Raw genomic sequence first — 15,676 nt, 5'->3', positions numbered from 1 at the left:
TTTATTAGTTATTCTTGAAATATTCATTTGATATTATGGCAGTGATTATCTAGATCTAATGTTTAAAAGTCTTAGTGAAGATAATGAAATAATCCTGTAAAAATATTGTGAACTGAAATAGGATGCACTTGGTCTGAGCCATGTTCAAGGTAATCCAGTGCAGATGCTCCTTGACTTGTGATGAGGCCACATCCCAGTAACCCATCATAAGTGGAAAAAATTGTTACGTACAAAATGCTTTGGCTGGGCGTGCTGGCTCACACTTGTAATCCCAGCACTTTGGGAAGCCGAGGCAGGAGGATCGCTTGAGCCCAGGAGTTTGAGACCAGGCTCAGCAACATGGCGAGACCCTGTCTCTGCAAAAAAATTTTTAAAAAATTAGCCAGGCATGGTGGTGCATGCCTGTAGTCCTAGCCACTCAGTAGGCTGATGTAGGAGGCTTGCTTGAGCCCAGAAGGTTGAGGCTGCAGTGAGCCGTGATCATGCCACTGCACTCTAGCCTAGGCAACAGAGTGAGACTCTGTCTCCAAAAAAAGCCTTTACTGCACTCAACTTACCACACATCATAGCTTTAGCCTAGCCTCCTTTAAACATACTCAGAACACTTACATTAGCCTATAGTTAGGCAAAATCATATAACAAGGCCTATTTTATAATAAGGTGTTGAATATCTCATGTAATTTATTGAATACTGTAGTAAAAGTGAAAACCAGAATGATTTTATGGGTATTCTAAGTATGGTTTCTCCTGAACGCATATGGCTTTCATGCTATTGTAAAGTCAAAAAATAGAAGTCAAACCATTGTAAGTTGGGGACCATGTATTCTCTCACTAATATCACGGAATATTTTGTGAGAATATATGTTAACTTCTAGTAGCTTTAAAAGATTTTGCTAATGTCCTACTTTCTTGTTAAATTCATATGTATTCACAAATTTATGTAAAATGTTTGTGAAACTATATTTTGTTAGACTACTATTTAGTTCAAGAAGTCTTTATTATCCCAGGATGATAGATCACTATTTAAAATGGGAATCAAAATTTCATAGCAAATAAAAGTTTATTTTGGGACTTTAAGTGGGTAAAATGAAACTAAAATTATGAAAATAAGTTTATAGTTAACATGAGTTAGGTTATAGTAGCAACTAATATGCTATTTCAAGAAAGAATCAAGTGTTAACCTTTTTGGGAGGAGGAACAGTTTTTAAAGTAAAATTGTAGGCTAGGCCAATGAATAGCTTATATAGTAAACAGGGTGATTAAGAAATATATAAAAAGCTTTGTCAGTTTTCTCTTCTTTTTTTATTCCTGTCTATGTGTCTTCTTCTTTTTCAGGCTGTGTGTGTAGGGCGGGGCGGGGGAGAGACAGGGTCTTGCTCCATATCCCAGGGTAGAGTGCAGTAGCATCGTCATGGCTCAATACAGCCTTGAACTCCTGGGCTCAAGCAATCTTCCTGCCTCAGCCTCCCGAAGTAGCTGGGACTACAGGTGCACACTACCACTCCCAGCTAATTTTTTCATTTTTTGTAGAGGCGAGGGCTCGCTGTGTTTCTCAGGCTGGTCTCGAACTCCTGGGATCAAGAGATCCTCCTGCCTCAGTCTCCCAAAATGCTGGGATTACAGGCATGAGCCACCAAGCCTTGGCTTTTTGAGGTTTTTATTCTCTAGTTGTTAGCAGATACAGTTCTATCTGATAATTTATCAGTGTCTTTGCCTGTGATTCTCTCTGAAAGACTTTGACACCCTGACTTGGGGATATAGATTCCTGTTAAAAGGGAAGAATGTTTGAGTAACAAAAAATTTTTGTCTGAGCTTACTTCATTAGTTAATTTTTTCTTGTTTTGATGCTTGTTGACACTTCATAAATTTGGAGTCTCTGATAATGAGTTATTTAAGATACCCTAAATGATGGTATTCTAAGTTTGGCTATTAAGTTCCTGCAGAGAAATTTTATCTAGTAAACACCTGACCAACCAGAAGTCTCCATTGTATTAGTTCTGTTCATTGTAATAGTTCTGCTCATTATTTGGAATTTCTGAGAAGGGAAAAAAATGACCATAGACCATAAAGATACTAGAGATTATTTAGTTAAAAGGCACTTTTCAGACTATGTATAAATTACAAATTTAGCCCAATTCTTCTACCCTTCCTATGACTCCCATCTTCTGCAATGAGGTTTGATGTTCAGATGATAATGTATCACTATTGGATTGTCATTCTCATACATACACAAGTACAAGTGTCTGCTGTCCTCAATTTATTAAATAACCCAAGAGCACTGATTTAGATTATATAGCTTTGGACCAGCAAGAATTCAAAACGTTGTCTGTCCAACCTTTACTTGAGGAAAACCTATTGTCTAGAATTTATTTTTGACATACATTTGGACCTTCTTTTTGCTTCTTTAGACTTTTCCATCTTTCCTTAAATGTAAGGTGATGGAGTGAGAGGAGAGCCTCTCTACTTGTCACTGGGCCTCTGTGCATGGCAAGGAGGCTGACTCCAGGGAGCTATGCAGTAGTCTGCATTTAAGATGAAACTTAGGTTTTGTCTCTGCTTTTATATGAAATAAAATTACTTGCATTTCATATTCTGCTGCTTAATGTTTTCTGTAGAGAACTATCTTCCTCTTGGAATGGACATATTCTTCTTAATTGTTAGAAAACATTTAATTGATCATCTGTTCTGTCTTCTAATTTATTTTATTCTTCTGTTTACCCAGACACTGGAAAGCTCTATACTGATCTCTGGATCAGGAGTACTCTGGTCTCTTATTTTATATAATGGTACAAAACCAGAGTTCGTAATCTGTAGTCCTTAAATTCAAGAGCCTGATTTCTATGTGAAAGAGGCCTTGATACAAAAAGTCCAACCCTTGACTAAACAAAGAATTTGATTAACTGAGCTTGAGCATTCTGGCTAGTCATGGTTTTACCATACTTCCTTTTCATTTTCAACATGGACCTCCTTCAAACTTCAGGGATTCTTCTAGGATTTGATGATCATTTTGCATCTTCTGTGATTTCATAAATTTCTACTGTGCTTTTACGTGTTCTTCATCTCTAAAGATTGGAGGGTCCTCATCTTTCTTGGTGTATGTAACAGTAGCACTAGCATTCAAACTCCCTCAGGCACATTGTCTGTCTGTTGATGTCCCTTCTTCAATAAGAGCAACCAGACTCAAATATGGCACCCCCGTGGTTTTGATCAAGGATGGGTTGATTTTGCTTTATCAGTTTATCTGTTTAAAGGTCCATTTGGGGTGGGGGGCTCTTCGGCTATACAAAAATGTCAGGTTTGTGATTTCACGAAGTAGGTTACAGCTATTCCTGGATTTCCTTTCTAAGCCCACAGTTCTTTAAAAATAGAGTTACAATAGAGTTTCTGCTCATCTTTAGGTTTTTCTCTTTTCATCAGTTATCTTTTAATCTCCTTTGCTCCTGTGATCTTTCTTCTTAAGAATTGTTCTCTTTTACTTTAGTAAATCACTCTTGATTTTTAGGTATGTTAACTTGCCTTACTGGTAAGTTTAGAAGTAGGACAGTTTTGGGGTTGTTTTTACTTAGCATCCTTTTTCCACCCTGCCATTTTGTCCTCACTCAGTGGGGTTTCTATATATCTGCACATAACTTTGTCAGAGTTGATCCTGCATTCAGCTAAACCCCCTCAGTGATAACTGATGACAAGGTGGGTCAGCATGCACATAAGCAGTTATCACATAGAAGTATGGACTCGGGAAGAGTCCTTCTGAATAATCCAGTATAACTCAGCCCCAGTGTACAGATGATGGACCTCAGGCCCAAAGTTGCATGGCGTGTATGTGAATAATTGCAACTAAAATGCTGACCCAGGATCTTCGTTGAGTTTTTCTTCCACCCATACAATGCAGCCTTGCCGTTCAGCTAAACGGTAGCATAGTTATACCTCAACCTGGGTACTGTGACTCACTTTCCAAAACTCACTGTATTATATACTATGCCACCTTTGTTCCTATGAGGTAGAATGTGACCTTCAGCTCATGCACCCTGAGAAAGTTATCCTTTCTAGACTTGGTTTCTTGATTTGTAAACTGGAGCCCAACCTTGATAAAGAATCCTAGCCTAGACAAAGAATCCATGGGGATTATTTCAACTACATGGCAGTGATTTTTGTGCTCATTTCAGTGGGCTGTGCTACCATCCTTTGAAAATGCCTTACTGAATGCTTTTGTGAGGCATTTTGTAATGCCTTGCAAAATGCTTTCCTACTTTGTGTACCTCCCAGAAGAGAAGCCTGTGTAATTCGAATGTGCCTTCCTTTTCCCCTCGTCATCTGATAATTTAGTTGACAATTTTCATCCTAAAGTGCAGGGCAGGCCAGGAACCTTCAAAGTACTTAGAAAAGCAAAATTATAGGATGTACCCAGTAATAATGAAGAGCGCCCATTTTGCTTGAATTTAGGGAATTAACTCCACTTCCTGCCTGTTCCCATTCATTGCAATCTTGGTGCTCAAGTGTTTACCTCAACTTTTAATACTATGACTGGCATAAAGTAGAAAAGCCTTTATTTCCTAAAAACAGCTGCTCAGATGAGGTTGTTTGGGCGCTACATTCTAGGTAATTTTGTGTGCTGCTTTTTGATGATTCATTTATCTTCTCTAACCATTGTTAAGTGGAGTCAATACAAATTCGAATAATGTATGTATAACAAAGCAGCAAAGTTCCATGAGGTTTAGGCTCATAATCAATAAAATTTTAATGAAAAGAAATAATAGATTATTAGATTTGAAAAAGGCAATAGGATTTTTGGGAGATGGAGGCATTTATTTGTTTCTTTTACTGATGAAAACTTAAGTGGCTTGCCTAAAGTTGCATGGTGTACTGTTGGTTGATTAAAAGGCTGAGTCCAAAATAAAATAATAAAATAAAATAAAATAAAAATAAAAGGCTGAGTCCAGAATCTAGGTCTCCCTAGTCCTAGTCCACTGTTCCTTCTACTAAAACCATTCTGATGCGGCCATTCTGAAGAGGGTTTATCCATTAGCAAAGTGAAACTGCCACAAGCTGGTAACAAATAATAGTACGATGTTTTTTCATTTGCATTTCCAGTACCAAGAATTCACCAAGCATCATAGCTTATGGATGCTCTTAATGATTTTCTTTCTATTTAGGTATTTGTGTGCATGTATATGTGTGTGTTCTTGACCCTGAGCACTGTCAGTGTTCTGTGTCCTCCATTGTTTCTAATCACATACTGTAGAAGACCCCTAGGGACAGAGGTGAATAGGGAGAAAAGAAATTCAGTTTATCATACTGCGTGATAAGCGGTGCTTGAGGAAATTGACAGTGCTGTAAGAAAACTGGGAGGCAAAGTGCCTATTGTTTGCCCTCCAGTTGCTGTGACTGAAGTGAGGAAGAGTTAGGCATGTATGAGCAGAGATTTCCTTACGGCCACAGGTGAAGCATTCGTATAGGAAGAATGTATTGATCCCCTCTCCTTGTGTCAGGTACAGTCCTAGTGTATATTGTTGAACAGAGGAATTGAGTCCTGTCCTCCTTGAGCTCTTGATTTAGCAGGGGTGGTTGCATAGATTGTATACCACTAAGCAAACAAATATATCAAGAAAAATGGTGAGAAGTTCTGTGAAAGAAAAGTCCAGAACTGTGATAAGGAATAATGGGGATGGGGGCCTACTTGCTTTCATGGTCTGGGAAAGGCTCTGGAGGAGTGACATTTAAACTAAGACCCGAAGGAGCAAGCCCTGTCAAGAGTCTATGTAGTAGACTGAGCATTGTCGGCAGAAGGAGCAAGTCTGAAGGCCATTAAGGTGGAAAAATGAAGTTTGGGGCTATTTTGGGAACTGAAAGATGGAGGTGAGGGAGAGGGACATGAGATGGGGATGGAAAGACAGGCACAGACCAGGTCATGAGTAATCAGTAGACTTGTATCTTGTTAAATTAGTCCCTCGTTAGATCATTTGTTTCTTATTTGAGATCTATGTGTTATTCTGTTTCTTAGAGATAGATGGATTTTAGTTTGATTACCCCAACCTTGAGTAACTCAGAGGGGATATCAGAGAAACATGTTCCTGATCTTGCTTCTTTAGGAAAGTGCTGGTATTCCTGGGCTTCAGCAGCTGCAGCTACCTTAGCATTCTAACAGTCACAGAACACCACTGCTCTGGCGCAGCCCCAATTTGCAGAACACCTGGACCTTTGTCCTCTCCCAATCCTCTAAGTTACTTTGGGATGTCCCCAATTGCATCTCAGACATTCCCCCACTGCCAGGTGGCATCCACTGTCATGCTCTTTTCCCTGTAAGTACCCAGTTCCCTATTGACCATCTTGGTGTGAGCCAGGTAATTCACTGCTTATGCAGTTGGCCTTTCCTACTGCTGGTTCTTGTGTTCTCATAGGCAGTATGTCTCTTGGTCCTAATCTGTGTTCCAGTGTTCTCCAACAGCTTTCTGGCTAAAGTAGAATACTTCACTTATGTAACCAGTTCACAAGGGAGTGTTGACTCTATGCTCCCAGTTTGTTATGGATACTCGGGTGCTACAAAGCCCTTGCTTTTATTATGTCATTCCCTTTTCTTTAAACTCAGTTTGAGTGGAGGGTTGGGAAAGGGGGCTGGGATAGAAAATAATCTGAGGAAACACTCCTGGCTCTGCATTTAGAATCTTCCCTCTCCCTTTGGAATCCATTCAGCCTTTTTCCTCCTGCGTGCCTTGCTTAGAGAGCCTTTCTTCTAGAGGGTGTATTTATTAGGCTTCTGTGCCCCTATCTCCACACTCCATTTTCTTCCTTCTCACACTGAAAGACATGTCTGATCCTGAGGGTCACACAGCTCTCAAGCTAGGATTCTGGCCCTTACCCAAAAGCTTGTGGCTGCATGTGTTTTAGACTTCATAATTTTTGGATTTTAGAATGGACGTGTGGCATGTTATAATGCATAGTACCCAGTAATCAAGTAGTATTTCTATAGCACAACATATGAATGTTCATATTAGATTGGATTAACAAAGACTGTAAATAGTCTCATGTCATTTCATGTGTTAGCCCTCAGTGAATTTGCCCCAAACTTAGAAAAAGCTTTCAGTTTTTAGACTGTGTTTTGGATTTTGGACTTGTAGATGAAGGATTATGAACCTGTATCCTGGTACATATATGCAAAAACATGGTAGTTAAGATTTCCCGGGTAAATCTAAAGGTATAATACAAACTCATTTAAATAGAAATATTATTTTCATCACTCCCCTGCCAATTAATCCATTAGAGTTAATATGACTTCTGTCCTTCCTCCATAACCGTGGAGGTTATCATGAATGAAGTTGATGGTATGGAAGAGGGTCTATTGGTTCAGCATAAGTTCTCCATCCCAGAACAGCTACACCATCTGGGATGGACAGATGGACATGCTACAGGGAGGACAGCAGGAACCTATAGCAGCTGCTGTTCAGAGAGAAGATTAGACACTCTCAGAATTCCCTGCAACTTGGCTGTGACTTGCATTGTGGATGCTTGGCACATGACCTCTGCTCCCTGAGGTGACTCATGCAGCCTAAGGAATAAAATGCTCTTTTAGGCCAAAGCTTCATGCCATCCTTAAAAACATCAGCTACTACAGATGCTGGCTGCATAGAGGTTCCTCTGCACACTGATACTTTTGATTCCTTATGGCCTTTTTAATCTCTTTCCTTCCTTGTATAGAGTGTTAGAGTTCAAATGACAATGGATGCTTATGTTGTATCTGTAAGTGTGTTTTTATACATACACATAGTAAAAGAAGTATAAGAAAATTTTTATACATACGCATAGTAAAAGGAGTATAAGAAAATATAAACAGGAAGTCAAGTTTGTGCTGATCAAGTAAACCCTTTCTTCGATTTTCTTATTCTTGATCCCTTCAACAAGAAAACATATTATTTAATATTCCATTCTTGGACTTCTTATGCAGAAGTACTCAAAGTGGAAAGTGAAATTGGAGTGTTTTCAGTGTTCTTGGAATTCTTTGAACAGTAGCTTGAAAGTTTTCCTTTTACTCTCTTCACCATTATTTACATTCTAGAAAATGAAGAAGTCAAAGAAACGACTTTACGAGAGCTTAAAATGCTTCGGACTCTCAAGCAGGAAAACATTGTGGAGCTGAAGGAAGCATTTCGTCGGAGGGGGAAGTTGTACTTGGTGTTTGAGTATGTTGAAAAAGTAAGTCATTAATTGCCAATGTGCAGTTTTGCCCTATTCTTTTATTTAATTTAGTTCTTTTATTTAATATTCTTTTATTTAATTATTTTTTATTTTTTTCTGACATTATTTAAGAAAGTACTGTTATCTAATATGGCTTATCAATGTACTCATAATCTGAGGACTTTAAAAATGAAAGTGTTGTTCATAATCACTAAACATTCTGAAATATATTTAAGAGTTTTGTACAATTAAACTGTATAGAGATAATCATAAGTTTAAACAATATACTGATTTGGCTTCTGAAGTCTTAAACTCTATGTTCAACAAGTAATTTTTAGACTTGACTTAACTAAGCCTAAACTGAGGGAGAAACTGGTAAGCTGACAGTGATGGTATAGGCTGGAAGAGGCTCTATAAGATACCACACCTTATTAGACCTAGGCTGGGGAATGAGTGGGCCCAGGAAGCAGCATTTGTGAACTGCCAGTGCTTTGGCTTTATTTGAGGGAAGGAGCTGTACCAGGAGGCCTAAGATGAGGCTTGAGGTGGTAGATGAGACCATAAGTCAATAGTTGCAAGCATTGGAAAAGGAAAGAAAAGCATGCATTGTTTGAGCTGTCTGTACACTTGCCTTAGCATGTATTAAAAAATGGTCAACTTGTTGGTGACAATTTTAATAACATGACCTAAGGGCAAATGTATGTTACAGTAATCAATAATGTGTGCCTAGAAATTTCCTGGAGAGGGGCCTCGTGCAGTGGCTCACACCTGTAATCCCAGCAGTTTGGGAGGCTGAGCCAGGCAGATCGCTTGAGCCTCAGGAGTTTGAGAATAACCTGAGCAACATAGTGAGACCCTGTCTCTAAAGAAAAAGAAGAAGAGAAATTTCTTGGAGAGCAGCTGACCTACAGCAGTTGTTAAATGGTCAAAAACTTAAACAGATAAACACTTTAACAACAGTAGAAGAAACTAGAGCCAGGCAAACCTTTAAGCAAGTTTTCTTGATGAGTAAATAGGTGGCTCCTGCCAATTCCTATGCTGTTGTCCAAAGAAGGTTGAAGCAGGAGAGGTTTATGTTTGCTGCAGGTCTATACCCAGGTGCTTGCTATACCATAAATGACAGAGTATCAACATTGTTATAACCAAATGGAAAGCAGTATTGCCAGGGTAACTGACCAGTAATGTGGCTTTGAATGCATTCAGACTTTACAAATAGTTTTTTTGAAATAATAAAAAAAAAGTACATGTAATAATTTAGTTACTAGAGAAACTGGAATGGTACTAGAAGGTTCTTTGTAGTCTTAAACCACTGCTTTATGTTCCTTTTCCAGAATCTGTTTTAAGTTTCTTTTTCTGTGTCAATTTATACATTCCTCTAAGGTAACTTCCATACCAAAATAAAACTAAAAGTTGGTTTTTAAAAAAAAGTTCTATTTAAAAAAAAAAAAAAAAAAGGATTGCTATATTAGGATTCCAGGGGAAACCAGATGCTCTTTATTTTTTAAAAAATTTTTAGAGATGGGGTCTCATTATATTGCCTAGGCTGGAGTGTGGTGGCTATTCACAGGTATGATTATAGCACACTGGAGCCTCAAACTCCTGGGCTCAAGCAAATCTTTCACCTCAGCCTCCTGAGTCGCTAGGACTACCAGTGCACGCCACCATGCCTGGCTGCTTTTTATTTTTTCATTGTCATAAATAATCATGCAGTTTGTAGTTTTCACTACCAAATAAGAAAATTTTGACATCTCTTTTAGTTTATCTTTTTTATTTCTGTTCTACTCATGGTGGTTGTTCATTATTAATAATAATTTAATACAACAAATGGAGAAGTCACCTCTGTGTATCTGTTTCCTCACTGGGAGAGGCAGTTTTGTGTGTCTGAGATCTCCCTGCTGGTAAATGGCTGAGCTGCTACTAGAACTCCAGTCTTCTGACAGTCAGGCCTGAGATTCTTCCCCCGACCCTGTGGTTCTTAGGTAGAACATGACTGTCACACCTGCCACATTAGTGGCAGTACGTCATAATTGACAGTGAGTCTCAGGAGAGCAAGGAGAAAGTTCTCTAAGGGATAAGGGGCTAGTAACAGAGACCCAGGATTACAGAGGCTTAAACAAAATAGAAGTTTCTTTCACCCTCACATATAAATACAAAGGTAGGGCAGTATAGGACTAGTGTGGCAGCTCTGCTCCACCACACTGAGGTGACTTTGTCCTCAAGGTCAGGATAGAGTTCCAGCTGTCACATCCCATTGGCCAGGACATCATTGCATGACCACATTAGCTGCAAGGCAGAAGAGAAACGTACTCTTTGTTCTGGGCAGCTAGGCCTCCACTTGAAAATTGTGTTCCTGCGGAGTAAGGGAAGACTGGATACTGGAAGACAATATCTCTGCCACTGAGGAATTTAGAATAGAATATGAAACAAGAGATACAATTTGTTTTCCGTATTACAAAGCCTTCCTATTACACCTGTCCTTTTGGGACCATCTATGAATTTGTTAATTGAAAATGAGAATTCAAATGGAGAATCAAAAAACGATGCATACATACTTAAAATGTTTATTTTAATTGGAAACATAAATACTGTATGTATTCATTTAACACGCTATAAAGGTAGGGTCAAGTCCTTTTGCCTATCACTCTTCTGAAGTTCTGATTGGTCTTTTTTACATACGTCATACTCATAATGCATCTTTAAGGTAAAGCAAATGCACAAAAACATCTGCAAAGCAATCTCAGTGCAGAATCCTTCAATGGACATGCTTATCCCCACTAGCACCCATTCCTTGCCAGTGTTTTGTAGTTGTCTCACGTTTGATTAGATGGCAATAAGTTTAGTGGCTTTTCCTTTATTATTAAGCCTTTCTAAAGTATTCAACTTTGTTTTCTTATAAACAGCAACTCTTTTTTTAAGAAACATTATTTCATTGGTTTATATGGTATTTAATTGTATTAAAATAACAAGTGTATCTGTTATAAATAGGCATGGGAGTAAATACAACTGATTCTTTATAGGTATACAGCTTGACTGGTGGGAACAAAACTGTGAGGCCAAATTAGAGCAGTGATTTTCTAACTGGTCTTATGACCCCTTCACACTCTGAAAATTATTGGGAACCCGAAGAACTTTTTGTTTATGTGTATTTTATCTATTAGTGTTTCTCATATTAGTCATGACCAAGCAATATAAAAATATTAGTTCATTTTAAAATAACAATAAGCATATTGCATGTTAACATAGATAAGTTTGTATGTCAGTTATTCTTTCAAGTAAAAAGTGGCATTCCACATAAAAAGCAGCTCGTTCAGCTTGCATCTCAATCCTCCAAGTGCTTTCCCTCAGGACAACCATTGGACAGATGGCGCATGTGCAGCAGAAGGGCTTTATGTGCAGTCTGCCGTTTTATCATGCAGATTCCAAAAAAGACATGTAGTCAAGAATTGAAATTTAGTCAAAGTAATATTTTGTACTGCTTCATCAAGGATGTCCTTAACTAAAACTTCTGTTTTCTTTTTTAAACGCAAGGTTTAACTGGATTAAAGAATCCAATGCCTTTATTCATGCTGAGGTGCCAGCAGTTTACCCATTGTTGCTTTGTACCATTAGTGTAAATGCCAACACAGTGAAAAAGGCAAACATCACAATCTTATTATGAATATAGTTTTGACTTCATGGGCCCTCCACAAGGTCTGAGACCCCACAGATCCACATGTCACAGTTTGAGAACTGCTATCCTGGATGGTTGCCTACAAACAATAAGCTATGATTGTACCATGGGCCTTACTTGTACTTTACAGTGGGAAAGGAGAATGGTTAATCTGGAAATTCAATAGAGACTGGCTAAGTGGAGTTTCTACATAATAAAAAATTTTGCATGAATTTTATTTATAATGGTGTCTGACTCCAAATTAAGGTTTTTGAATATTGAATTGTATGGGGTCTGTGACTCTTTATTTCAATAGTATTTTCTGGCCTGTTTGAATTTTTGTACTAAATGTATTGATCATTTTTAATTTTAGAGATCTTTTTTTTCTTCTAAGAATATTTCCCAGATCTTCCAGATGTATTTTAAAGGCTTGATTTTTATCACAAGGTTCTGTTGCAGAGATACAGCACACTGTGTTAAAAAGGACTCTTTCCCCCCTTTATACATTACAGTGTCATATATCTACTTTGTATTGTTTTTTTCTTCTAATTATTCTAAAATAATGCCTGAAAACCTTTAGGGAGAGTGAAAAGTATACAGGGTTATTATTTGGAGTAGCATTAGGGAATAGTAAAAATGGAATTCCTCATAAAAGAAAGCCACAATTTTAATGCTAATTTAGCATGAAAAAGTTGTAGATAGAAAGCAAAACAATAAAAAAAAATGCTCTGTATTGGATGAATTATTCTAGATGCTTTGTAAAATTGTTAATACATAATTTACAGGCCTACCTAATTTGGGAAATTAATGACTATTTAATTTTTAGAATATGCTGGAATTGCTGGAAGAAATGCCAAATGGAGTTCCACCTGAGAAAGTAAAAAGCTACATCTATCAGCTAATCAAGGCTATTCATTGGTGCCATAAGAATGATATTGTCCATCGAGGTGAGTATGAGATTTTTAAAATGGAAAATATTAAAACATCAAGTAAAGTTAAGAGTATTTCACATGTTAATGTCTTTAAGAATATTTTCATAAGCATTGGCATTGCCTTTTAAATTAAATATATTTTGAAAGTGCAAAACATGAGAAATCATTTGCTCTCCAAATCTCCTTTTCTGTCACCAAAAGGATGGATTACAAATTTATTTGGATATTGTAGTGAAATCTTTACGTTTGTATAACTATTATAGATCCACTCCAAACTGTAGAAATGCCTGGTGATATAAGAGAACTCAACAAATGTGAACTTTGAAACTTATTTGGGGATAGGAGAAGAGCAAAATGTTGATCTCTATAGCCTTGGTCCTGCAGGTAGACCAGGTAATGTGAAACAACTCTGAATCAGGCTTTATATAGGTGGTCCCTAAGTCGCCGGCCGCTATTGGCACTCATGTCTCATTCCTTCTTATACCAACAATCTCCAGTATGTATCTTCACCTCCTAATTTTCCCTACCCCTTAGTGAAAAGTGCCCATTGTCTGCAGTTGCAGGCATGATCAACCTCGCATAAAGGTCATAATTATACTCCCACAAACTGTTTTGTCCTTTACTGCCATGAAGTGGGTGGTTTATAACAATGAAAGGGAAATTACTTCCTCAGCATCATATTTGACTCTACACCCATTATCTTCTCCTGATAATCTCTCTTGCATTGGAGAGTTTTACAGTAGTGGGATGCAAATTGATACAACAGTGACCCTAAATATTTATAAAAAATATTGCAGTATCTATGTTTTGTCTTTGGATTAGCAGATAAAAGAATGCTACATTTTAATTTACCTATACACAAATGCACAAGGATATCACTTTTAAAAATTCTCACTTGTAAGAATAGTTTAAAGGTCATATGAAGAATGCCAACGTCTGTTATTCCTAGAAACAGTTTATATTTCTCTTGCATTTGACTCTCATAGCAATTACCTTATCAAGATTGTTGGTAGCATGGGTAGATCTCCACGTCAACTGGACATCTAGTGTCTGGGGTAATGATTCTAGTAACAGTCTATACTGTAGTTTGGGGATATTAATAAGGAGCTGAATTAGGTGCATTTCCATCATGATACTGTGATTTGGTTACGTGCATAGTGAATCAGTGGTTGCAAATTAATGGTAGAAACCATGATTTGAAATCTACAGATTTCACTACCTCTGCCCTTTCTCCATTTGCACCTTTACCATATGATAAAGATGATGGGTATTCTATTCTAAAAATACAATTGTGAGATGCCTCCCAAGGAGAGAATTCAACTGCATTTTCTGTGAATTTCTACTTAACTCCTACCACATCTTCATAACATCCATGGAAAAAATTAGAAATCTTAATTTGACTCATCCAGTATGGCTTCAGCATTAGACATTGATAATTGTGAACCATACAGAAAAGCTAAAGAGATGTAAATATAGAAATTATGTAGAAGAATGTAACAGAAAGCATATCTTGTATTTTTTTTCCAGTAAATATAATGCTAGCTACTTATTCTCATGTATTTTTAAAGTATTTCGTGGGTGTAAGCATTTTATATTTCTATCTCCCAAAATTTGTATTATTAGTATTTTATGAAGTAATAATAGTTTTTTGAAATATGTTGGCCTAGATTTAATTATTCTTAAAATTCAGAGATCCAAGTAATCCTTTTAATATTTAAAGAGGAAAAAATTGTTTTTGAAGTTGTGGTCTGCATGTTTCTGAAAAAGAAATTCATTGAAACTTTTATGTACCAGCATAAAATATGTTACGTTTCTTTTTGCTGCCACAGTTTTCTATTGAAATTACTCTAGATAACAGTGTCAATCAGGAGAACATAGAACATTTTTACTAATTTTTTTTTATCTTGACACTCCAGATATAAAACCAGAAAATCTCTTAATCAGCCACAATGATGTCCTAAAACTGTGTGACTTTGGTAAGTTAAAAAGAAATTAAGTCCTGGTACTTACAGAATTAATTTATTGTAACACATAGGTAGCTTTTAAAGGAATATTAAAAGTAATTGTTATGTTTTGACTTAAATTGATAGAGGAACATTCTTTTGAGTCATATGTTGAAAAATTGATTGCTGGAAGAGTACTGCTCTCTTCAGAGTATTGTCTATTTTTAAAATTTTATCATGGTTTTTGTTTAATCAGAATTCAAAGCAAATACACCCATACACCCAATATCTAATGACTTCACAAAAAATTTTTTTTAATATTGATAGTTGTTCCAATTTAATCATAAACACTAAAATATTCTTCTATAAATACACATAAGTATTTTGTATATGCAATTGTTATATATCTGTAAAGTCAAAAGACATTTTTAGAACATTTTCATTTGTTCCCTCTAAATGTTCAATGAATGGGATTAGTAATGTATAATATTCCAGCTTTTGATTGAATGTATAGGGAAATTTTTTTAGTTGTACTCTCTCCTAGTAGAAAATTGTCTATGTCTCCCATGTAGATAACTCTGTATTAAGCTCTGTTAAACATTTAAATTAAAATAATTCAGGCCGGGCGCGGTGGCTCAAGCCTGTAATCCCAGCACTTTGGGAGGCCGAGGCGGGTGGATCACAAGGTCAGGAGATCGAGACCATCCTGGCTAACACGGTGAAACCCCGTCTCTACTAAAAATACAAAAAACTAGCCGGGCGTGGTGGCGGGCGCCTGTAGTCCCAGCTACTCGGAGGCTGAGGCAGGAGAATGGCGTGAACCTGGGAGGCGGAGCTTGCAGTGAGCCGAGATCGCGCCACTGCACTCCAGCCTGGGTGACACAGCGCGAGACTCCGTCTCAAAAAAAAAAAAAAAAAAAAAAAAAAAAATTCAGAAAAAAATTTAGATTGTATGTTAGGGTTGTTTAGGTCATGGGTCACTTTTT

At 37.2% G+C, this 15,676-nt stretch overlaps 1 protein-coding gene across 6 annotated transcripts in view; it reads left to right on the top strand.

Annotated features, from left to right (window-relative positions):
• LOC105478188 (cyclin dependent kinase like 5) overlaps nt 1-15,676 on the top strand; it is a 227,586-nt gene that overhangs the window by 140,000 nt on the left and 71,910 nt on the right. For all 6 annotated transcript variants that reach the window (XM_011735263.3, XM_011735264.3, XM_011735260.3 and 3 more), the window contains 3 exons: nt 8,048-8,184; nt 12,642-12,762; nt 14,664-14,723. In XM_011735263.3, coding sequence (XP_011733565.2) covers nt 8,048-8,184; nt 12,642-12,762; nt 14,664-14,723 — 318 coding nt within the window. The remainder of the gene's footprint in view (nt 1-8,047; nt 8,185-12,641; nt 12,763-14,663; nt 14,724-15,676) is intronic.

This window comes from Macaca nemestrina, chromosome X (genome assembly GCF_043159975.1).
Source record: "Macaca nemestrina isolate mMacNem1 chromosome X, mMacNem.hap1, whole genome shotgun sequence".
NCBI classification, from domain to species: Eukaryota; Metazoa; Chordata; class Mammalia; order Primates; family Cercopithecidae; genus Macaca; species Macaca nemestrina.
The sequence above is the reverse complement of the archived record's forward strand: the minus strand, read 5'-3'. Positions and strand labels throughout refer to the sequence as shown.